Below are 23496 nucleotides of genomic sequence, written 5' to 3' on the forward strand. Positions count from 1 at the left end.
AAGGGCGGGAAGAGGCAGGGTGGGGCAGGGTGGGGCTGGGAAGAGGCGGGGCGAGGGTGGAAGCTTGGGGGAAGGGGTGAAGTGGGGGCACGGTCTGGTCTAGAGCGGGGGCCGAGCATCACCCAGGAACAGAGGAAGTCGGCACCTATGCACCATGCTGCCTAGTGTAGTTTTTCATTCCAGACACTTGCTCAGGATAGCAACTCACACAGCTTCCAGCAGGATTTTACACGGGCGGGAACCAAGGGGCCTAATCCTGTGAGGTCCTGAGCACTCTTGCCTCCTCTGGACTTTGCCGGACCTTCAGGACCAGGCCCTTAGAGATATATAAATATGGGGCCCAACTGTGAGGTCACATCCTTTTTTCACCTGGCTGACGCCAATGATTTCGATCAATTGACACATGCAGGAGGAGAATCAGACTAGTGGAGTCCCCTTGCAGGGTAACTGGGGCTCATTAATAATGAAACAGCCTTGAAAAAACAAAACAGACCCCTGTACGCTGGGATTCTTCATTAAATGTATTAGACAGTAACGGGAGAAAGCATGCAGCCACTGGCTTTACATGACAAGCCCCACTGGTTAGCTTTAGTGTCGTTGTGGAAGAAATTGCACCAGATCCTCACGGACTCCGTGGAAATCAACGGAGTTATGCTGATTTCCATCGGCTGAGCATCTAGCCCAATGAGTTTGAACAGAATTTAGAGCCCTGGATTGTGCGGTCCCTGAGCAGTGGGAGGACAGATTACATTACATGGATCCACATACACAGAGCAAGCTTCACTGACACGGGTTTTACTCTTGTTTAACTCTGTCGATTCCAGTGGATTTGCTCCATGACTCAGGCCCACTTGTTCTCACCGGAACGGAGTGAAGGTCTCTGGCCCAGGAACGCACCAGGGAAAAGTTGCACACAATGAAAGAATCCAGGGCGGGCCGTGCTGGAGATGAAGTGAGCTGTAGCTCACGAAAGCTTATGCTCAAATAAATTGGTTAGTCTAAGGTGCCACAAGTCCTCTTTCTCTTTTTGCGAATACAGACTAACACGGCTGTTACTCTGAAACCTGCTAACCGCACATCACCCTTTTCTTTTCTTAAGTGACTTTAATTGCACTGTTCTCCTTCTTCTGAGCTAATGAACAAAGACAGACAGGGAGCCTTGCTAAGGGCAAAGCAAATTCCAAAATTTCAAGGCCAGGGGAAGGGGGCCTTTGGACGCTGATCATAGTGCCTGTGTGCACGTACTCTCTCTCTCTCTCTTGTTCATTGTTGTCCTTGTGTGTGTGTATGTTCTCACCACCAACCTCCACCCCTTCCCTAACATCCCTCCCCCTTTACTCATTCACAAAGGCCTCGGGGGAATGCTAAAATGGGGGCTGGGAGGGTTCTGGACACACTATTCACTTGCCTCTCTCAGCCTTTAAGCCACTTTGTGGCCACAGCACAATTAGATTACTTAATGCTTTAATTGACTTATATGGCATTTGTGCTTCCACTTTGGATATCAAACTTACACAAGAGGATTTAAATGGCAGCTTTGCGTGGCTTTATCTGACATCCTCTCTGCATTTACTTGCCATTATTAAAGCACCACCGATAGGTAAATGGTCAGACAGAGACAGCGAAGGCAGCCCGCGGGGAAAGGACCCTTTCTTAACGAACGCAACGGCGAGTGCTTCCCAATAAACTTCCCCTCTTGCAGCTGCTTTTTTCCAAGCACAACCCTAAGTATGATTGGAGGGGGAGGAAACCATCCCCCTTCGATCGGGAGCACGAGGCAGCAGGAAGCGATTAACAAGAAAAAGTGAATTTCAGGAGGAAGCACGAGACTTGGAGGAACAAGGAGGATGTTTTGAAAAGACAGAACAAAAGTACCAGGCCCTCGAGCGTGATCGGTAATTGCGGTAACCAGGACTGCACAGGGCTAGATCCCAGGGAGATCCATCCAACAACTCTAGATGCACCATCCAGGGGGCACGATGTTCCTGCACTGCTGCAGAGACATCAGAAAATAGGAACCGCATTAGCAGAACTGCCTCGATTGCGACTCTGGTTATCATCGGCGCTGTGGCGAGGCCGAGGAGCCCCAGTCATGGACCAGGACCCTACTGTGCTGGGCGTGGTACAGACAGGAAAAGACACCTCCTGCCCCACAGAGCTTACAACAGTGCGTTTTGCGCCTAGCACTCGACACTCCTGCTACATCAACAAGGACCCGGCCCTTTGCAGAGGCAACAATTAGGTCCCCCACCCCAAAACTCCTAGACAGAATGACACAGAAATCCCCTAGAAATGCCGCATGTCTCCTGCCTAGCTGGAGGTGGGTTTTAATTGTGTGAGTGGGTTTTCCCCCATTGATTGCAACAGAGGAAAAGGGCATATTATAAAGTGATCGATGATCTGATGTATATTGCCTTTGATCCACAAAACCCGACTCGGTAGGCGCACAACAGCGAACTATGCCTGCAAAGGACAATGTGAGCCCATAAACCAGTATTGATACATGCTTTTTACTCTGCTCTGGGCCGAAAATCTGATTTAAAATGTGGAGGACAGGGAATATATTACACACATGGTCCTATAGCACTGCCCAGGGAAGACAATACATAGGATTCTAAGGAAAGCGTATTTTGGGACCTAAGCAAGTGGATATACCTTAGATTATTCTATTGATTCCATCACCAGGGTATCTGGGGCTCGGGTCTCCCTCACTGCGTCTTTGTACAGCACCTAACACAATGGGGCCCCAATCTGCGCATTACTCTAAAACAAATAATCCTAATGAGCTCTGATGGCATGGACTGCGTCCCTTCCTTTAAGCTGGGATATTGCTCATAGTGGGCTGTACAGCCAAGAGTCCCTGGCCATAGGTTTTAATAACCTTCAAGAGACAAAAGACATGTCTATTTCCTGAGGTTCTCCTTAGAGTGCCTGTTTCTTTGCTGTCATGTTCTCTCTCTTGAGGCAGGGTGGCCCCCAGCCCTGTTAATACCACTTATGTATGTACAGAACGTGCATATAATGCACTGATACTATAGTAGATGTTGTTCCAAAGGTCGTTCTTTCTTCCTTTCTTTCTTTCTAATTTCCAATAGCTGGAAAATGCATGCACTGTTTTCAAGTTCTCCTTTACAAACACCAGACTCGTTGAATTAATTGCTTAATCAGAAAAGTAACCTCAACGTTTATAATATTGAGCTGATCAGCTTAAGTGGCAATTTTCTCTCTTGCATCCAAATCTGGCAATTTTTCAAGTTTACAGTCAGAAGACTTCCAGTATCTTCCCACTCCCAAGTAAAATTATTAGTTACAGCTGGTTTGGGGTTACAAGGAAAATACCACACAAATAATGACAAGGAGCATTAAGGAAATTAAGTTCTTTGAGGGAGGGCATTGCTTTTCCCCACAGAATCGAGCGATGCAAAAGCCCTAGCCCACGTCTTCCCAAACACAGCCAAAGACACAAGAAAATTGCATCTAAAATTGGAAGTCTCTCTCCACTACCCCGTTTCCAGAGAGTGAATATTTTACAAATGAAAGAATATATTTTCATTCAGGGGATCATTCTGTCACTCAGGGGACATCTACACTGCAAAAAAAGTGTGTTCTGAACTCAGGTGAGCTAACTTGGGACAAAATAGCACTGAAGACACTGTTGGAAATGGGCCATCCTGATTATCACTCCAAAAGATTTTTTTCTCCTGCTCACCTTAATTGATCACTCTCGTTACAGTGTGTATGGCAACACCCATTGTTTCATGTTCTCTGTGTACATAAAATCTCCCCACTATATTTTCCACAGTATGCATCCGATGAAGTGAGCTGTAGCTCACGAAAGCTTATGCTCAAATAAATTGGTTAGTCTCGAAGATGCCACAAGTCCTCCTGTTCTTTTTATTGAAGATTCAGCAACTCTGCTTTTAACTTTGGTTAGCGCCCCCTAGAGGGGAGCCGGGGGATTAATTCGAGTTGTTAACATGAGTTGCTGTGTATTCACGGCTAATTTAACCTGCATTAGCTAACCGGAGTTTAGAACACAACTCTTTTTTTTTTCTTTTTTTGCAGTGCAGACATACCCTTAGAATAAGAGCGAAGGGATCATTTTGCTTCTTCATTTCCTTTTTCAGTTTGTGTTGGATTATCAGAATGTCTCACTTAGTCTGTCTGAGTTTTAACAGTTGGGTTCAGGGCTCTACATTCTGGGCCATGTGTCAAGGACTTTATGCTTAATTCTATTTCATTTAGATACCACTGAGCAAGGTGTAAACGCCTCCAGGGACCTTTGGGCACGAACCCCTCGGAGCTGGTCTACACAGAAAGTGGTTTTAATTTACTCCTTTGGTTATTTTAGTGCAAATGTGGAGAAGCTGAAGGGAAGCAGGACAGTTTATTACAAATTAAGAATGTCTCTATGCAGATTTACAGAGAAATAGCTCAAGGTGTGAACCCATGTGGTTGTTTTGATGAAGGTTTGTTTGTGTTTGTGTGCGCACACATGTGTGTGCATGCGTGTACTCCAGCCCTACGGTATTCACTCCCAAAGGCGCATCAGCCCTGAAAAATGGACACATCCCACCATTTATCATTTATTTCTTCAAATGTTATCAAAACCTGTCAGAGACTTGTTCAGGAACAGACCCAGGGTCAGGAATGGTGAACAGTGCCTCTCAGCCAGTAACTGTAGGTCTAACTAAGAGGTCAGAAGTGCGTGGGCAGAATCTGGGTATGTGTTTATGTGGCTTATGCCTGTTAATAACAAACCAGGTCCCAATCCTGCAGCAGCATCCACACTGGCCAATCCCTGCACATCCAGGGAGTCAAAGGGGTTGGTTTTATAGAAGCAGAGAGAAAGAAATATTTTTTATGAGCCTGACCCCAGAGTTGCTCCATGCCTGGAACTGACTGATTTCCCAGGAATTCCTCACACAAAGGGTGGCTGCAGGATCGGGATCTATTGCAGAGGTGGTTTTCCAAGCACATGTAGCAAAATGGATCTGATTTTCCCAGAGCATCTTTTCAACTGCACACACCCAATATTTGCACACGCAAAGAGGACTGCCTGATTCTATTATAATTACTTGCTCTGTGCGAGTGCATGAACCAGAACTCCTTTGTGCTAGGCGTTGTAGACACGCAGAACAAAGTTTCTACAGGCAAACTTCAGAGGCTCTGGAATTTGGCTGGTGCCAGAATTATTGTCATCATGAAGTGTATTTATACGGAGTATCGGTGTGAAGAGTAACACAAAACACAATTTAAAAAAAACACACACACAAAGGGAAAAATGAATCCATACGATCTGTGTAAATGTGGGGTTCGAAAGGCATTTGGGAAAAGGGCCAAAGCAAAAGCTAAAACCAAAACCCATGCCCTTAAAAATAAGAAAAGAGAGAGAGAGAGGGAGTGGGGGGACGGGGCTGGCAGGCACAGAAGTTGTCATGGGTTTGAAATGTAACGTGAATAAGCTTTCAGAGCAGGACAGATGTTTCAATGGTCCCCTTCGGCAGTGTGAGAAAATGACTGTCCAGTGACCAAATGGCATGTCAGTTTCCCACCCTCCCCGCTTCTCCATTATCTAAAGCACAAGACAAAAGGAGGGAGGGGGGGCTGGGCAAAGGAGAATCCTATTGTTCCCGGGTGCACTAATTATGGAAATCTTGTTAATCTATTCAGCAGCAACGCTGAACAGGGCTTTTGTTAGGGGGCTTTTTAACTGCATACAACTAGGGTGCACAGCAGAGTGTCCAACTGTTCAGTGTTTGAGGTGGGGAGTGCTCTGTCCCCCCAACACCCCTTTTACTGCTCAGCTCGGGCTGCTGCCCTGATCCACCAGCCCTCTGTGTCCAAACGGGAAAATCCTGGGCGAGTTATTTCACAAACAGCCACGAGGCTTTACTCACTCTGTCCAGCCCAAGCGACAACCGGCCATGGTGGAAGGCACACAATGCAGGCACATGCACTGCAAACACCTCAGACGAGCTAACAAACACCCTGTATCCCCAGCCTGGGTTTTTACACGCACACACAACATGAATATTTGTGCACACATACAATACACGCTCTCCACACCAGTACACTGCACAGAACGTGAACGCACACACTGGACCCACACCCACGGGGGCCCAGATCCTCATCTGGGGTAAACTGGTGGGGCTCCATGGACATTAATCACACTGACTAAAGATCAGGCCCTATTGATGCTTTGCAGCACACAACCTCTCATGCCGCGAAGAGCAATGCGACGTCCAGTGACCGGATCGGCACAACGCTGCCAGCTCCAGCCCGAGAGAAGGCACAGTTCCCTTGAGCTAAAACCTGGGAGCGCCGCGTTTCTAATGAAAATGAACAAGTGACATCGGAGGAGGAGGGGGAAGGGAGGGGAGCAAACCCCAGGGAAGATGAAGGGGGGAAATGGAAAGCAGGCAACGCTGATTACCCAACAGTAGAGGCACCAGGGATTATATTCCACAGGGCGGGAGAGACAGAGCAGCCCGCACACAAAACAACACTATTAATAAAATGTGGCCTATGCGGGTCTCAGAAGGGCTTTGCAAACAGTGAATGAAACCTCGCAACCGCCCCATGGGAGGGCTATGGAAGGACCACTTTGCCCACCACTGAAAGGCAGCCCCCTCTGAAGAAACAGGATGAAATCAGCACGACCACTAGGGCTAATGCCCTGCCCTGACTAAGAAACGGTGCCATGGGATCTTCAATGGCCAGGAGCGACCACATCCTCAGCCTGCAGCTACCCAGCAGTCCTTAGCAGCATGGTGAGGGACTAGTTCAGTGCAGACTCCGAAGGCAGAGATGGGGGGAAATAGAACAGCAATCCCCCTCGAGCTGAGAATCTGCAGCGTGACAGGATCTGAATCCAGTCTGCATTTGGCTGAGCAGTGGGGGGAGGGGGGGGGGAGGACATGAGTTCCTTTAAAGATCACCTAGGAATGAGATACAAAAGGGGACTGGTGTGCGTGCACCTCTGATGATCTTCCTTTAGTGACCACCCCTCACCTCTTTGCAAAACCAGTCCAGCTCCCGGAAAGCCTGCCCACTGCTCCCTCTAGCGTTTCTGGGGAGGAAAAACATCCCGCTCCTCTGCTGGAACACAACACCCTGGCAAACTCCAGTCCCTAACACAGCGTACAGCCCTACAAATCAGGCAGCAGGAGAAATAACCAGCTTCCCCAGATGGAGGGTTAAAAAAAAAAAAAAGTGTTCATGAAACTAATCACTATCAATTAGGGCAAGCAGAGCTCCCGCTTCACGGCATCAGTTGGCTTATGGCATTACAAAGGGGCAGGGCAGAGATTCTCTCTTTCCCAGGTCACATCCTGCGGCGAGGCAAGATGCCAGACTCCCTGACCCACTGGTGTAATCTGGGGTGGCAAAGGACATGTTTACAGGATTACAGAACCGCTAGGACCATACAGGAAACAGGAAGAGTCCAGCTGGAGTTTGGGGCAGTTAACATGTAAATGTTAGACCCAAACAGTGCCCAGAAAATGAACAGGCACCAGATGATTTAATTTCTCTGCTAGTGCCGGACCATCCAGAGCTGGGAACAGGCCATGCCCATCCTGAGATGTGCTGGTGGAAGAGCAAGATTTGTGCTGCAAGTTCCATAAGCCTTTAGTTTCTTCCTGCTCCCCAAAAGCAAATGGAGCAAAATCAACGAGCAGCATTTCTTTACAGTGGTAACAAACCCTGGTTCTCTGGCTTTCCCTGTACTGGGCACATGCACATTAAACACTGATCTGTTACAGGTTCTCTCATCACCATGGTATCTGAGATCCGTGACCAGCTGCCTAGCAAAGCGCCCACAAAACGTGATGAATTTGGCCCCACCTACGTGAAAGAAATTCACATGGATGTAAATGCGTCTACACAGTTAGGCTCGTACAAACCCTAAGAGCTTGTCTACATGGCCCGTTACTGTGCAGTAAGTCAGGGTGTGAATCTACAATGCACCATCTTGTCATGCAGTAACGTGCCAGGTAAACAAGCCCTTAGTAAGTCCTATCGCGGTCCTATCAGTGCAGCTTGTTGTGATGACATACCAACATAAGCCCCATTTTACACCCGTACAGCGTGTCCACACTAGATGTTTGCACTGGTTTAGCTACATTGCCAAGTCTTGTAGCAGCTGCATCGGGGTAACTCTCCAGGGGTAAGCAGGGCTCAGCTACCACAGAGCCTCTGCCCCGTGACCTGACACAATGCCTTAGCGCTCTGCTCTCTGTGGCGACTGAGGTCTAAAAGCACTTTACACACACGGATGCACTAACCGTCACAACGCCCCTCTGGGGCAGGTTGGTATTACAAACCCATTCCGGAGCTGGGGAAGTGACTCACCCAAGGTCACCCAGCTAGCGAGTGGCATCATTAAACCTTAGCAACGGTTTTAAAAATGGATACATTTCCAGCACCACTGCAAAAAAACTCACTCACACCCTGGGCCTGATTCTGTCCTCACTCATGCTGGTGTAAATCAGGAGTTATTGGCACTAAGCCCACCAGAGATACACCTGGGCAAATGAGAGCAGAATTTTTAATTATTTAAAGAATTTTGCAGAAGGGCAAAGCTTTCAGTCTGTCCCAGAGTCTATTAAAAGGAAATGTTTTCCATCAATCTCTCTCCAGCACCTATAAGCATTTCCTCAAGCCAACGGGTGGCTGGGATGTGCAAAAGCCATGTGTTTTCATCCTAACGCCCTAACAGTCTTCAGGTTTGTTTGAAAAAATAAAGTCCCGTGTTTAATGGCCGCTTATCCATAACTGCAAGTATGAAAACTGCACCACCGCCTTCTTCTACCTCCCCTACAACTTGGAGCTGTATCTTCAAAGTTTCATCTCTGCACTCAGCTTTTCCTCTTCACCAGCACTACAGCACACAGTCTCCTCCACAATCACCCAGAAGATAAAGGAAAATAAAGATAAACCTGTTATTTAAAACACACACACTCCTCAGTATTCTGCAGACATGGTGTCAGCACCTCCGATGGTGTAAATCAGCATAACTCCACTGAAGTCATGGCAGCTTCTCTGATTTATACCAATGGAGCATCTGGCTCCAAAACGGATGCTGAAGTATTGGGGGTGAACAGAGCAGAGTACTGTGTTTTATTTTTATATACGGCTGTAAGTTGTACCTGACAACATTAGCGAAAGAACTGGAGAGGTTAGATGTTAAACCACAAAACCAAACAATAACAAATCCAAGTCATGGGAGCTGATTTTTTGCAATCTGGTCTGTTGCTATGAAATGAAATCCAAGGTTTACAATGCTGGATATCGAGGTACAAATTTGGCCTGTTCACCAAATCCATCAGGGAGCTGCTTTCCTTTGTCTCCTGCATTTTCCACCCCCTCCTAAGTGATGTTGACAAAAGGAAAGGATGGTTTTCCAATCAAAGCGGGGTCAACGTACATATGTTAAAAGGATTTAGGCTAACTCCAATCACCCCCAAGGAGCCGCCACTGCCCAGAACAGGGCTCTCTCGGTGAGCTGAGGGCTCTGTAATGTCCACTCTGCCCACTCATATATCAAGTGCAGAGCAGCTGGACATCACTACAAAATGGAGACTGACCAATAGGCCATTTCCCATCTGTGCCGTTTCAGTATCCGTCCGGCAAATGAAAAATTAATATGTATCCATTCGGACTATCGGCAGCTGAGCCGCACCCATCTGTCAGGCTGAGACCAGATAATCTGAGCTAAATGTAACTCGGAGAGAGCGAGAGATCATGCAGAACCGGGGATGGGGGCCTCATCTGGGACATCCACAGGACTAGAAGCTATTGGTGATTAAACACAGAGATTGTTAATAAAGCAATAACGAAATAATAAATAATGAATTTTAGGAATGTTGCTCCAAGCTCCAGAATTTTAAACTGGACTGCGAGGTGGGAAAAAATCCCCTCAGAAGTGAATTAAAAATGTGGGAAATCAGTTGTCAGTGTCGCCAGCTCTTGTGATGTTTGGCATATTTCTTAAAGCTCCACCTTCTGGACTCAGGTGATTGTGAGAACTCCAGCTTTTCTTTAAAATTTTAAGAAGAAACTTTCTAGCCATCCTAGTGGTGGGGCAAGGCTTAAGGTCACAAACCCTTGTGCTTCAACAACCAGGATGCAAATAAAAACCACCTCAACATTATTATTGGTTTGCAAAATGATTTTTGGAGCCTGCCTCGTAATTTTTAGATGCTTGGGGGTTAGCAGTGCAGAGGTGTCACGAATCACTTATTTTCCTTTGTTTGTACCTCAGACTGGAGCGGAACTCACGCGAGCTTTAGCCCAAACAGTTCCATCGGACGCAGGCGCGGCTTCACTGGGAGCCTGACACACGAGCTCAGGACAGATGAGTCCCTCGGAGCAGTGAGAAGTAAATCTGCAGTCTCCGGTCACGTGCACTTGAAAGGAATGCCGCGAACGCTTGCACCATTGTGCCACTTGCTCACTTCGCAACATTTCACTGGACGAGAGGAGACTGATAAGTTAATGTACAATACTGTGTTCGTATAAAATCAGTGCAATTCCACCAACTGAAATGGAGTCAACTCCAGATTTACACCAGTGCAAAAGAGGGTAAATTAAACCCACTGGGATTTATTGGCCTCTCATTTATACTGGTGTAAATCAGAAGTAACTCCACTGAAATCAGCAGAGTCACACTGGGATAAGCAAGACTCAAAACAGCCCCGCTGTTCCCCGTCACTTGTCATTTCCTGGTTCTCCTAAACAAGCCCAATGCTGCAGTTTGGGATCCCAACCACACAGGAAACACAAAGGGCCAGGTCCTCAGCTAGTGTGAATGAAACTGCATCCATTTACACCAGTTGAGGATCTGGCCCCAAATTACAAGGCCCCAATCCTTTACTCAGGTATAACTGCTTTGTCAACATTGTTACAGAAACATAAAACTGGTCTAATATGCTGGAGAAGCAGACTCTGAAAATTGGGTCTAACCCAGTGTGTCCCTGCAATGCAAATTTGCAAAATTCCACTTGCCTGAGGCATGTAATGACTTTCTTGGTGTGCATTCTGCTGGAGGCCTGGCAAGCAGACTGTGTCTGGGCTGGCAAATTTTCAGCATGATGTTGCAAGGTTCTTTTAAATATTATTAGAAAGAGGAAAGTTGACCAGGCCAGGTTACTAAAGAGGGTCACAATGCCCTCCTCCTGTTTGTCAATGCACACATTTCAGACGTGCAAGGTCTCATTGTGAATTACAGATTTCTCTCATACAGCATGCCCCACTCCCAAGGCATGTGACCGTTTGTTATTTGGCTGTTGCTCTGATTCCTTTTTATTTTCCCGCAGGAAGTTTGTGAACTCTGCAGTTTTCAGCCTCGAACCCCAGGTAATCCAGCTGGGTGGGGCTGGCGTGGCTCAGTTGACAAGATGCAATATAAAAAAGGCTGAAATGGATGGGTCGGGAGGAAGTGCCCGTCAGGAAAGCAGCAGATCAAGTCTGGGAGATGCACTGCTCTGGGTATCAAGTTTTCACTCACGGTTATTTACAAGCAGGCTTTGGAGAGTCCTGTAAGTTACAAGTATCAACGAAGAGCAGCCCAATTCAGATGGAAACGGGTCCCGGCAGGTTCACACAGATACCGAGGCTGTCCCAGATCACATTACAGCCAGGGCAAGCACGTGGGATGTAGACACCAGGCAGACTGTGGAGGGCACAGAGGGGTGTTAGGATGTTGAGGAAAGAATGATGCCCCACTGGGGCCGAAACCCCGCTTGTGCAGATGGACCAGGACAAGGATCAGGCTGCGCTTACGTCCCATGGACGCCCTATTTTGAAAGCAGCGGGGGCAGCCTTGGCACCTCCTGCCCTGGGAGACAGAAAGAGAAGATGCCTGGTAGCTGTTAATGCTGAATGCTTGCGGCTGGCCTGCTTTAAGACCGCAGCTGCTGGATAGCGCAGTCCCCAGATCAGCTAATGGCCGCCATGCGCACACATGCGTCTCCAAGGGCAGGATTTGACTGGAGGGCTGGAGCAGGAAACCAGTTCCTAGAGGCCTTGTCTACACAGAGCTTTTCCCGAGTACTCTGCTTCAGCAGCACCCAGACCTGCACGGCATGGCTCAAGGAGGCAGCCGACGCAACGTCACAGAGCCACACGGCGCGGGTTCAGCCGATGCAGCTGCGTTCCAGATTCTCTAGGAGCGACACACATGAAGGACAATGCCGGGGGCTTGACTCACCGTCCCCAGCCCGCCCCATTGCTCATGCAGCAGGCAAACTGCCTGAAGGGAGCGGCTGGGGATTTTCAGTACCAGAGGAAACCCGGAGCGGTGTTAAGCTGGCATTGCCAGATCTGTGCCACTCACTTGGCCACCCTCCCAGCCCCACCAGGATGGGATGTGGCTGGAAAGATGGTGGAATGGCTCCTAACAGACGGTTACTGAATGCAGAGCAGGTTTCCCAGGCTGGCCCAGTAGCTCAAAGTGTGTCCATGCCCTGTTCCCAGTAGGGCAAGGGCACCTTCTCCACCCCCATGTGTCTTGCACTATGCTCCTGGCTGGCAGCTCCGCTTTGGGAGCGATCTGCCTGCAGATCCCGGTGCAGTCTCCCCCATGGACCGGGCAGTAACTCACACTCCTCTTGATTCACCCACGTCTCTTGGTGCCACCAGGGTTACTCCGCAGCACATGGGACGGGGACTCCACTGCAGGAGGTTCTAGGATGGGGCAACCACAGAAATCTGAGCAAGGGGCGGGAGGAGATGCAGTATTTTATTCGCTGTCAGATCCCAGCGAGGCCACCCCAGTTCCAGGGACTCTGATGGGGCCAGGATCCGCCTGAGGACGGTATCCCTTGATGGACATTCCAGCCCCTGAAGCGAGACGAGATCCCCAGGGCATGGATCTGACATTATGCCCGAGATGCACAAGGTCTAACCCCAAACACCCCATTTCAGAGGATTAAGTTAGAGAGAGGAAAATCCATTTCTAATCAGCAAAACAATTTCCCCAAACAGACGTGGCCTCATAAAAAGGTCAGCAGGTCAGATGAACCCAATTGGCACACAATCTGCACAACGACCGAGCTGTCCACAGAACCAGAGGGCAGCACCCCTGGGCGTGCGCTGTATGGGGTTAGAATGGCACCAGTGCCTAGCTACATCTCCAGGGGCCAGGCTCCCGGCTGGCGTACACGGAGGTAGCTCTGCTGATGACAATGAAGATTTGCACCAGCTAAGGATCTGTCCCCGGGCCTTTTTCCTGACCCCTTTTTCCTGACGGGGCCTAGACGCTAGACTGCAGACAGTTGAGGGCTGGCCGTTTGGATAAGCAGCCTGGTTGCATCTCCGAACTACGTAAATCTCCTGGGTCTGCAAAACAGGCAGCTGCTATCTGAGGCACTGGCTTCTTGGGCCGATTGTTAAACCAGAAGAACTGCCCTCCAAAGGCACATCCATCGCTCTGCTCTGAGACTTCCAGCTTGTGGTCACTGGACAGTTTGCACTGTCTCTCCGAACCATGCAGCTTAGACTGCAAGCCACGTCTTCCTGTACACTCCATACACAGCGAGGGAGCAGGGGGATGCTGAGCACTCAACTGTGACTAAGGGATCCACTCCTCAGTACAATCTTGAGTTATCAGTGGGCACGGTGGGAATCCAGCACCCCTCAGAATCAGGTCATCCATAGGCACTGGCATGACCTAGTGCCGGACTGCGAGTCAGGGCATCTAAATCCTATTTCTGGCTCTGCCACAGACTTGCTGCGTGCCCTGGGGCAAGTCATTTTCTCTCTCGTCCTCCAGCCAAGGCACCATTTGAGTCCTGCTTACTCCTCAAACCAGAGCTCTGCTGGAGCCCTCTGGACAGGAGTTAATTTTATCCCAGAGGCAGAAACTTTATAGCAGGCACAGGCAGGAGGATACCACAGAATGGATCCTTCATGGGGAAAATATCCTCACACCAAAAACCCCCAACCCTTCCTGACATATGTCATAGCCATGTAAGCCCAGCAAGTCCTTCAAAAACAGGCGCAAGACCACGCTACACCCAGAGAAGCCCACCCTGACGAAGTGACAGATGCACGAGAACACATCTTCACCTGCAAGCACTAGGGACCAAAGGAATAGGGGATATCACCTTGGAAATTCATTGGGAATTAAAAAGGCAAGAAACCTCATGAACAACTAAATAGCTGCAGTGTGTCCCCACGGCCTTGTCTACACACTCTGTCCTGATCTCACTAAATCGGTTTAGGAACAGATTTGGTTAAATTGCTACAGCCTCTGTGCCGAGACGGCCTAGTTCAGACTCCACACCCTTGCAGTAACTGCAACCGACAGCTCAACTGATCAGATGTTTTTGGTAATAAAAATGTGCATGTCTATGGCCCTTTCATCCAAGCCTCTCAAAGGCACTGAACTAAAATTAACTTGGTCGGGGAGTTAGGACTCCTAGCTCTGGGAGAGAAGTGCAGTCTAGTGGTTACAGCAAGAGGGCTGGGGGTCAGGACTCCTGGGTTCTATCGCCAGCGCTGGGATGGGTGTGGAGTCTAGTGGTTACAGCAGGGGGGCCTTCAGCACTCCTGGGTTCTAAGCCTCTCCCTGCTACTGGCTTGCTGACTGACCATGGCTAAGCACACTGGGGAAAGCGTCACCGGGGCCTGCCTTGCAAGCGTAACGGATGTTTGTAAAATGCTTCCAGATTCTCTGGAGAAGAGCGCGAGTTACCCACCACCACATCACCAGGTCAGCCCTTGGCTCAGGACAGATTGTATATACCCCCCCCCCCCCATGTGTGTTCTGCAGGGTCAGCCTGTGCCTTTCCTTGAGTCAATTATGTCATTTAAACCGATAATTCAATTCGGCAGCACTCTGACTGGAGACAGCCGAGCGGCTCAGCGGAGGGTAATACGCTCCCGCGAAGCCTTCGCTCCCACGTGTCCTTAGCCAGCACTGCTACAATGTGGAACACATATGGCAGGAGCAGCGGAAAACCTCCATTACGGGGATGCCTGAATGAAGGGGACAGTTATGAAGGCTGGGGGGAGGGCAGGAGAGGAATCTACTCCCTCTGCATTTCACTGCGAAACACTCCCATTGTCCTCCAGCCACCTCGTGAGTTACCCGCTGCGCTGGATTGACAAACAGGTGCTGAGTTTTTCGCAGGCGTGGGTGAAAACAAAGCCCCTGCCTCTTCCCCGTATTCATGAGGCGCCGGGTTCTCTTGGTTTCGCCTCCTCGTGTTATTAACAGAGACGGCTGAGAATGGTCCAAGCAGCCTCCCGAACTGCCCCTCGTACTTTGTGAGTGGAACCATGGGCAGCAGCCAGGACTCGAATACGGGAGAGCAGATCTGTGCCTGCAGACTGGGGTTCTGGGGGCACATGGCCACAGTCACTCTCAAGCCTGGAGATGGGGGTGGCTTGAAGGCATCTCAGTGCCCTGCTTGCTATGGAAACAAATGATCAAAGTGTTATCACTAAATAAAAGGAAGGGTGTGGTCTTTAGTGGACAGATCCCCCTCTAGCCCCAACATGCTCCTTGGCTGTCCAAAACCACAGGGGTCACGCCCTGCCAAGGGAGGAAAAGGCCTGGTGACATGCAATGAATCGTGGGTGAAATTCACACCTGTGCACCAGGCCTCTGCACTATGTAAGACCTCAACACGGAATTGAAAGCAGGACTTCCGCGGCGCATTTGCTTTGGGTTGGCCCTTCCATCTTGTGTGTCAATCATCCAGGTGAGACCTTAAAAGCCAAGGGGCTGCCTGCTCCAGGTGGACGTTAAGGAGTTCCCATGCCCTCCTCAGTGCCCTTGCCCACGCTTTCTCTTCCTGCCCACGCTCCGTTCTGGAGAATGAGAGCGCATCTAGCAGCCAGAGCACCAGGTGTCAGGACTCCTGGGTTCCATTCCTAAGCTCTGCCACTGAGTTTGCGCGCCACCTTGGGCAAGTTTCTTTACGGGTCTCAGTCTCTTCATCTGAAGAAAAGGAAGGATACTAACAATACCGCCTACCTCACAGGGTGTTGCGAGGCTCAGCTAACCTCTGCAAAGCTCTTGGAGAGTCTCTCGCAAGACATGCAACTGGAGTGCAAACTATTGTCCAGCATGCTGTGCGGCAAGGAATTGCTGTCCTCCACCCCGGGGCTGGATGCATTTCAGTGAGACTGCATTATTCTAATGGCAGTTTGTAGGGGGCATTCAGGATGAAAGAGGCTGTTAACTGAAAAGCTAAAATATTACCAGCTACAGACCAAGGAACACCCACAGATTCCGAGGTTATTGCTATGCTGACAGCCTGAAGCAGGACAGAACTAAACCCATCCGCTGTGCGCAGACATGTGCTAACAAGGTTGCCACTTATCGCATTACGTGAGATCGAAAGCACAGTGGATTCTGAGCACCTGGCAAAGTCCTCAAAGATCAGCTCACTCACCTCCACAGAATTAGACTGGACATGTGCGACTCTGCCTGGACATGTGCTTTTGAGGCATCAGTTGAAGGAGATGAGCAGAAGGAGACCTCTAGGCTCTCACAGAGCCAAGACCTCACCAAAACAAGACACTGGGCCACCCAATCCTCCCACGGGGGAGTGGAGGGCAGAGAGAATGACCCATACAGGACAGACGTTAGTCACACCCCTTCGAGCATGGCCAGAAGGCAGACAGATTCCACTGTCGTGGGAACCTGGATAGAACAGAATCGGTACTGCCCTACAGAACAGGCTGAGTTCCACAGGGCAGCCTGACGATGCCCGGACAAGCACAGACTGAAGCAGGTGAGGGTTATCCCCACTGGACGGATGGGAAATGGAGGCAGAGAGAGCAGCTCAGGCCTACATTTCTGGAAGTGACCTCTAAATTGTTTCCGGTGTCCACCCCACACTCCAAACTAAGCCAGTTGGAGGTGTGGGTGCTCAGCCCTGCTAAAACCGGCCCCAGGTACCTCCAGTTGGGCCAGCTAACTTGGCAGATACTTTTGCAAATGCAGGCCTCAGTGAGCTGGCTGAGGTCAGCCAGGGGCAGTAGCAGGGCTGGGAGCAGAATCCAGGGGCCCAGTGTGCTAAACGTTACAATGCCATGCTGGCCCTCTTCAAGAAGCAGTCCTGGGGAAGTGGCTTTAAGCCACCATTGTGCCCTTGGGATGCACCAGGGATTGGAATGACCCCGGGTTTAAATTACAGCTAGAGGTGCTCTAACTGGTGGCAGTCTCTGGAGGGCTCCGTGGCAGCCCTGAGTCGCCCAGCGCCTCTGTAGCACCATGCGAGGGGCCTGTGTGCCCTGTCATGCCCCCCGCCAAGGGGTTTGTGGGGGAGGGCAGCACAGGGTCACACACAGCAGGCCTGCGCAGGAGCAGGGCAGAGAGGCTGGACCTGGAAGCAGAATCCCGCCCTATGGCTAGGCCCATGGGGAGTGTGCAGCGGGAGGCATTTACCTGCATTCCAGTGCTGCCTGCCTCCCTCAAAGCTGGGCTCCCGGGCAGGGACGAGTCCATTCAGGAGCAGGCTGGCCCACATCGCCACCCTCCAGGTCTCCAATTAAACCGTTTCAAACTACAAGGAACCACTGAGGGCGTGTCTGGGAAAGTGGTTTGTGTGGCAGCAGCAGAGTCCTGCAGCGCTGGCTTCATTCCACCGCACAAGAGCGGTGGGGGCTCGAACCAAGAACTCCAGCCTGTCCCTCACAGGCCTCTGGTACAGAGCAGCCCCCGCTGGCCCTCTCGCTGAGCCCGGAGAGGAGGAAACATGGTGCCTACGTACTCCCGCATGGTAAATAACCGCTGGAGCTCGTAGCAGGGCAGAGAGCTGCAGTCGTTCAGCAGGGCCCTTGCTAGTCCGTGGAGCATTCCCAGAGTGGGACGCTGGTTGCTTCTGAGCGGGGAGTGACCTGGATTTCATGGGCTGTAAATAACACCAGCGGGAAATCTGCTCTGGAACAGGCGGGGGTGGGGTCTAGTGCCGTGTGGAGAGACAGAGAGCGTGTGCGTGTGAATGCTAAAGAATGAGAAAAATGCCAACTCCCAAGAACAGCAGCGTTGCTCCAGTCCTCTCTGCATTTACAAACATTTCCTATTGTGGAACACCCCCCCGCACACACACCTTTCTGCTCACTCTACTCGCTGCAGTGTCTCTCCCTTCGCCTGACAACTTCAGCTGAATTGGTAAAACTAGAAGCACAAAACAGGGATAGCGGGATTCAGGGTGCCAAACTCCCCCAGACCTCTTTGAAAGCCCTAAGCCTAGGGTGACCAGGTGTCCAGTTTTCGACCCTGGCGGCTCTGGTCAGCACCACCGACTGGGCTGTTAAAGGTCCGGTCAGCGGCACTAAGTCGGACTAGTCCCTGCCTGTCCTGGGGCACCACGCTGCGCCCCGGAAGCGGCCAGCAGGTCCGGCTCCTAGGCAGAGGGGTCACGGTGCTCTGTGCACTGCTCCCACACCGAGCACCGGGTCCGCACTGGGAAACCGGCCAATGGGAGCTGGGGGGGGGGGGGAGTGCCTGCAGCCAGCGAGAGCAGCGCACGGAGCCTCCTGCTCCCCCCACCCCGCTTAATAGCATCGGACCTGCCAGCTGCTTCTGGGGCGCGCGCAACGCGGTGTCAGGACAGGCAGGCAGCCTGCCTTAGCCCACCTTCGCCGCTGACTGGGAGCTGCCTCAGGTAAGCCCGCGCCCCAACTCCAAGCCCCAAGCCCCTGCCCCAGCCCTGAGACTCCCTCACAACCTGGAGCCCCCTCCTGCACCCCAAAGGCCTCGTCCCCAGCTCCAGGGCGGGGCCTCAGGAAGGGGCAGGGCTAGGGTGTTCAGTTTTGTGCCATGAGAAAGTTGGCAACCCTCCCTAAACCTCAGCATCCATCTACTCCACAACAATGGAGTCCAGGGCCTGCACCACAGTTCTCCCCTGAGCCAGGTACAACATGGTTCTAGTTTGTAGTGTAGGTTCCAGTCTCTGGCACCGGCAGGTCTTGTCACCTTCTGAAGGCACTTGCTCAGGTTTGGAACACGGTTAAAACCCCTTCTCCTCTATCTAATGGAGCTGGGTTTGTAACGTGGCCAGGGGATAACAGAATGGTGACCAAGTCCCCTTGAATCTCTTGTTATGGGTCCTAAATCAGTGCAAGTCTGATTAACTGAAAACACACTGAGCAGGGGACTGAATACGCTCAGCTAATCAAGGTAGTTTTCATTGCAACTGAGACAGCTCAGAGGCCATTGTTTCAGGTAACCGAGAGCTCAGGGACAACTGACGCTCAGCTAAGCAAGGTCACACTGCACCTTTCAGTTTTAAAATAAAGTAAAAATCCCCTTGGAACATCTTAAACGAACTGAAGGTGCCCTGTCTGTCAATAAAGCCGTGCAGCTGGAACCCTCAACAATGACAATGAAAATTTTGCCTGAGTAAAGATGGCAGGATTGCCCCAAAAAAGAAATGAAGAGGTTAAACAAGGGCCCAGGGCATCCCAGCAGGAGACTGACTGGGGCTTTGAGACTGGTTCTGATCTCAGGTACATAGGTGTAAATCTAGAGTAAGTCAATTGGCTTTTAACGCAACCACTTCTGGATTTACCCCTTGTGACTCTGACTGGGATCTGGCACTTCATCCTAGAGCTGGACAGGAGATGTTTTTGGTCCTATGAAAAAAATGACAAATATTTTCAGGCTTTTGTCAAAAAACTAAAAAATTTCTGAGGAAAACCAAAATCTTTCAGTTGCCAAAAACCTGAACAAATAAAGTAAAAAAAAAAAACAACATTAAAAAAATGCTCATAGAAATCATAGGGTTAGAAGGGACCGCAAGGGTTTCTGTTTTTCTATTAACCGCCCCTAAACATTGACTGAAAGTGGAGATTTCCCACAGACATTTCTGTTTGGACAACAAAGCCAATTTTCACAGACAAAAGCATTTAACATAAAATTGTGACCAGCTCTACTGCCCTCATTAAGGAAATTTGTGCCGTTGTCACGACAGCCTTGGAATCACACCAGGGACGCCCCCAAATGCAGACAGACAAGCACAAAGGGGCTCCTCACACTGACGCAGCTCAGTTTGGTATGTGACGGGGAGGGGGAAGCTGCCCAGCTATGCACCTATGCAGCACGGCCACCGTACAGCTTTGCAACGTGGTAGGCATAGCAGTGGGGCTCTGCCCACGCGAATTTCCTTAATGCAGACAGGGCCTCTGTTGGCTCAGAGAATCCATTCACCGCTCTGGGCTGGGTTTACCCTATTAAACAACAACCAAGCCCCCCCGCAACCTTGGAATCTGCCAGGTCAAGAGATATTCTCGAGACCCAGACGACAACCGTATCACTCGATGAGCTGCCCACGATTCCTCCTGCCACTAAAAGCTCAGGGACTGGTGCCCAGCAAAGCGTGTGGGATATTCAAAAGGCACCATGTAAAGGTACAGTCAGTAGGTGGAGAATTCACTCTGGAGGATGTGAGAGGAAAGTCCCCATCAGTCCTACAAAGTTTTCGGGGCTGAGTGGGAGGGAGCTGTTTGCAGCCCTGTTATTCTAACGAATTAACAAGCAGCCGCTTGGATCGCAGGACCCGGCGCAGCAGCCCCCTCTGCGTGTTCATTGTGCTGTGCGGGCCAATGACAACCCGTCTCTGGGAATTTACAAACACTGGACAGAGCCCCAAGGGAGGGAATTAACACATTTGAACCACTCAACCTGCAACTAACAAAGCCCAAAGGCTAATACAGGGAAAGAATAGGCAAGGCGAGGGGGTGTGGAGGGGGTGTGCGGAATGGAGGGTAGGGGGGCGGCAAACAGAGCAATGAAGCCACATGCCTTATAGGATGGATTATTGATCCTGTTAGAAACCCGCACAGATTTCCTGTGTCAAATGAGAGCAAGCTTTTCTCGAGTAGCTCTTTCACCTGTCACACGGTGTTGTGCCAAAATCTTTTATTCTGGTGGGAGGGTGGGTGGTAGAAGACAAGGATTTATACATAACCGAATTCACTATTAATACTGCAGTAGCTCCTAGAGGTTTCAAGTCTGGGACTCAGAGCCCCATTGAGCGAGCTGCTGCACACACACGCAATGAAGGGACAGTGCCCCTGCTCCAAAGCATGAACACGCTGAGTCCCTTTCAACACTCGGGCTCTTTTAAACCAGTGCAGCTACAGCCAGTGCAAACAGAAACATGGGACCTGCCAGACGGGATCAAACCCAAGGTCCATCTAGTCCCGTATCCTGTCTCCCACAGTGGGCAGCACCAGAGGCTTCAGAGGAAGGTGTAAGAACTGGGCAGGAGGCAAATGTGGGATATTCTGCCCCCTACATTAGGGCTCATTCTGCTCCCTAATCAGGAGACATTGGTTTAAGCCCTGAAGCAGGAGAGTCAATATCCCTTCTGCAAAATGGGTTATTAATTATGGTAACTCTGGATTTCCCTCAATAGCCATATTAATGTCCAGTCCATCTTGGAATCTTGTTACGTTCTGGTCCCCAGTGACCTCCTGCAGCAGTGAGTTCCACAGTCTAATTCCAAGTGTGAAAACATACTGGATTTAATCCATTCTGAATTTCTTCACCTTTTAAATTTCATGGAGTGTCTCCTTCAGCTTGTATTACAGGACAGGGAGAACAGAAGCTCCAGCCCAGTTAGCATTCGATACATTTCTGTCACACCCCCTGCTATCTGACTCCTAAGGTAAGCAATTCATGACACTGGCACAAGATGGAGCCACTTGCACTAATGCAGTCACGTTAATTAGACTGGTGCTAATTTCCCTAGCCTAAACAAGCTCCAAGTCTACATGGATAAATACATCCCTGGCGTAAGTCCCTTAGATATCACACAGTAATGCCCGGTTATATTATGGCCATGGATGCAACAGGCAATGGTGCTGCACAAGGGTTAGATCAGAGAGAGGGGGATGAAGGAGTCTGTGTCACTGAAAATGTTTCTGATAATTTCAAATTCAATTCTTTGCTCTGCTGCTGACTTCCCATGTGACCCTGGGCAAGTTGCTTAGTCTCTGTGCCCCACATGTGCCAGGGGGATAACAGCCTGGCCCTGGGCCACAGGGGGGTTGTGAAGAAAAGCACATTAAAGACTGTGAGGCACTCAGGTACCGTGATGATGGGGGCCAGACAAGTATTCTAGCTAGAGAAATTGTGTTTTACTCATCGTGCGGTAGCGCCATGGACCAAGGACCCAGCCTCTGACTGGGGCCCCACTGCTCGGCACCGTACAACCCCAGAGCTCGGTCTGCCCAGGTGGGTCAGAGCAGCGTCTCCTGAGTGTTTGAAAACTGAGCCCCCCCTTCAGGAAAATGAAAACAATCCCCCCCGACACGCCGGTAAATGTTAACTCACCTCAGCTCATGGATCCTCCATGTCCCCCAGTGAATCCTTTGTGCCCACCCCAGGGGGGCGTGCCGCACACTGAGAAATGCTGGGACATATGGCTGGCTTGGGGCCTAGATCCTGCCAGGTGCTAGAGACCAGGACTCCTTCCAACTCCAGCACTTGTTGGAGTCACCTCAGCGGTTCAGGCCCCGGTAGTGTCACCTGCGGCCTCTCCCATCAGCAGCCTTGCAGAGTGTAATGAGTTCCCTCTGGGAGGTGTTGGGCCTCTCCAAGATCCCTTGGTTCCCCACCAGCCTTCTGACTATTTTTCTTTTCTGCAGGCCACCCTGGCTGCCTGAAAAGCCGGGATCCCCGCAGCACTCCATTCGCAAACGGCTTTTCCATGCCATTCACTACAATCATCTCCTTTTGAATTTACACACCAGTTACTGTTTGAGGATCTCCAAGCTGTTTTTCCACTCCCATTTTACAGACTGGGGAAACTGAGGCACATAATTTTCCAGATGTATTCAGCACTCCCATTGCTCCTCATTAGGCATCAAAAGAAGTGGCCAGATTTTTCATGAGAGCTCTGTGCATTGGGGGGCTGAGCTTTTGTGAAAATCTGGCCCAAAGTATTGCAATGTCATTCATGAACACTGGGTATTTGGTGCTGTCAAGTGTTCAAAAAATCATTGGTCAGATCCCAAATGAGATTTTTTTTTTTTAAAATCAGTGGTTCTTCTGAGACGCTTTCAGGTTTCTGTGCCTTTAGGATGTATTTGTTTCTCATTTTCAAGCTTTTCTTTCTCATTTTCAAGCTTTTCTCTGCAACTACAAGAGCTAGAAACTTTTGTTAAAAATGAAAATTGAGATTCTAATGCAATCTCCTGATTTCAACAGTTGGGGCTTTAAGCAAAGCCATTAAATATTGCAAGACTCGCGATGAAATCAAGTTGGGAGGGCTGCGTACTTGGAAACCAAGCTCTTTAGAAAATCTGACCACAAGTCACACAGAGCATGAAGAATCATGACTCCTTGAGCTTCCCAACACTTAACGCTCTTCCTTGCTATGGGGTATCTTAGAGCACAGAACGGTCTCTACAAGACCCTTTGAGCTTTCCTCTCTCACCCCACACCCACCCACATGCTGTTTACGGCTTCTGCCTTCACTTCAGCACTAGAACGGGCTCGATTTCAAAACGGCGGCACTCCATTCT

The 23496-nt window shown here is 50.1% G+C and overlaps 1 protein-coding gene across 3 annotated transcripts in view; it reads right to left on the reverse strand.

Moving 5' to 3' along the window:
* FIGNL2 (fidgetin like 2) overlaps positions 1–23496 on the reverse strand; it is a 50992-nt gene that overhangs the window by 10552 nt on the left and 16944 nt on the right. For 2 of the 3 annotated variants that reach the window (XR_012665591.1, XM_075121597.1), the window contains exon 1: positions 17408–17837. The exons of the other annotated variant lie outside the window; for it this stretch is intronic. Coding sequence is in view for 1 of the 2 variants with exons in the window: in XM_075121597.1 (XP_074977698.1) it covers positions 17408–17489 (82 nt within the window). In the remaining variant the exon portion in view is untranslated. Of the gene's footprint in view, positions 1–17407; positions 17838–23496 lie in introns of those variants that run through there. 3 annotated transcript variants of the gene reach the window in all.

The sequence above is a fragment of the Caretta caretta genome, chromosome 20 (genome assembly GCF_965140235.1).
Source record: "Caretta caretta isolate rCarCar2 chromosome 20, rCarCar1.hap1, whole genome shotgun sequence".
Classification (NCBI taxonomy): Eukaryota; Metazoa; Chordata; order Testudines; family Cheloniidae; genus Caretta; species Caretta caretta.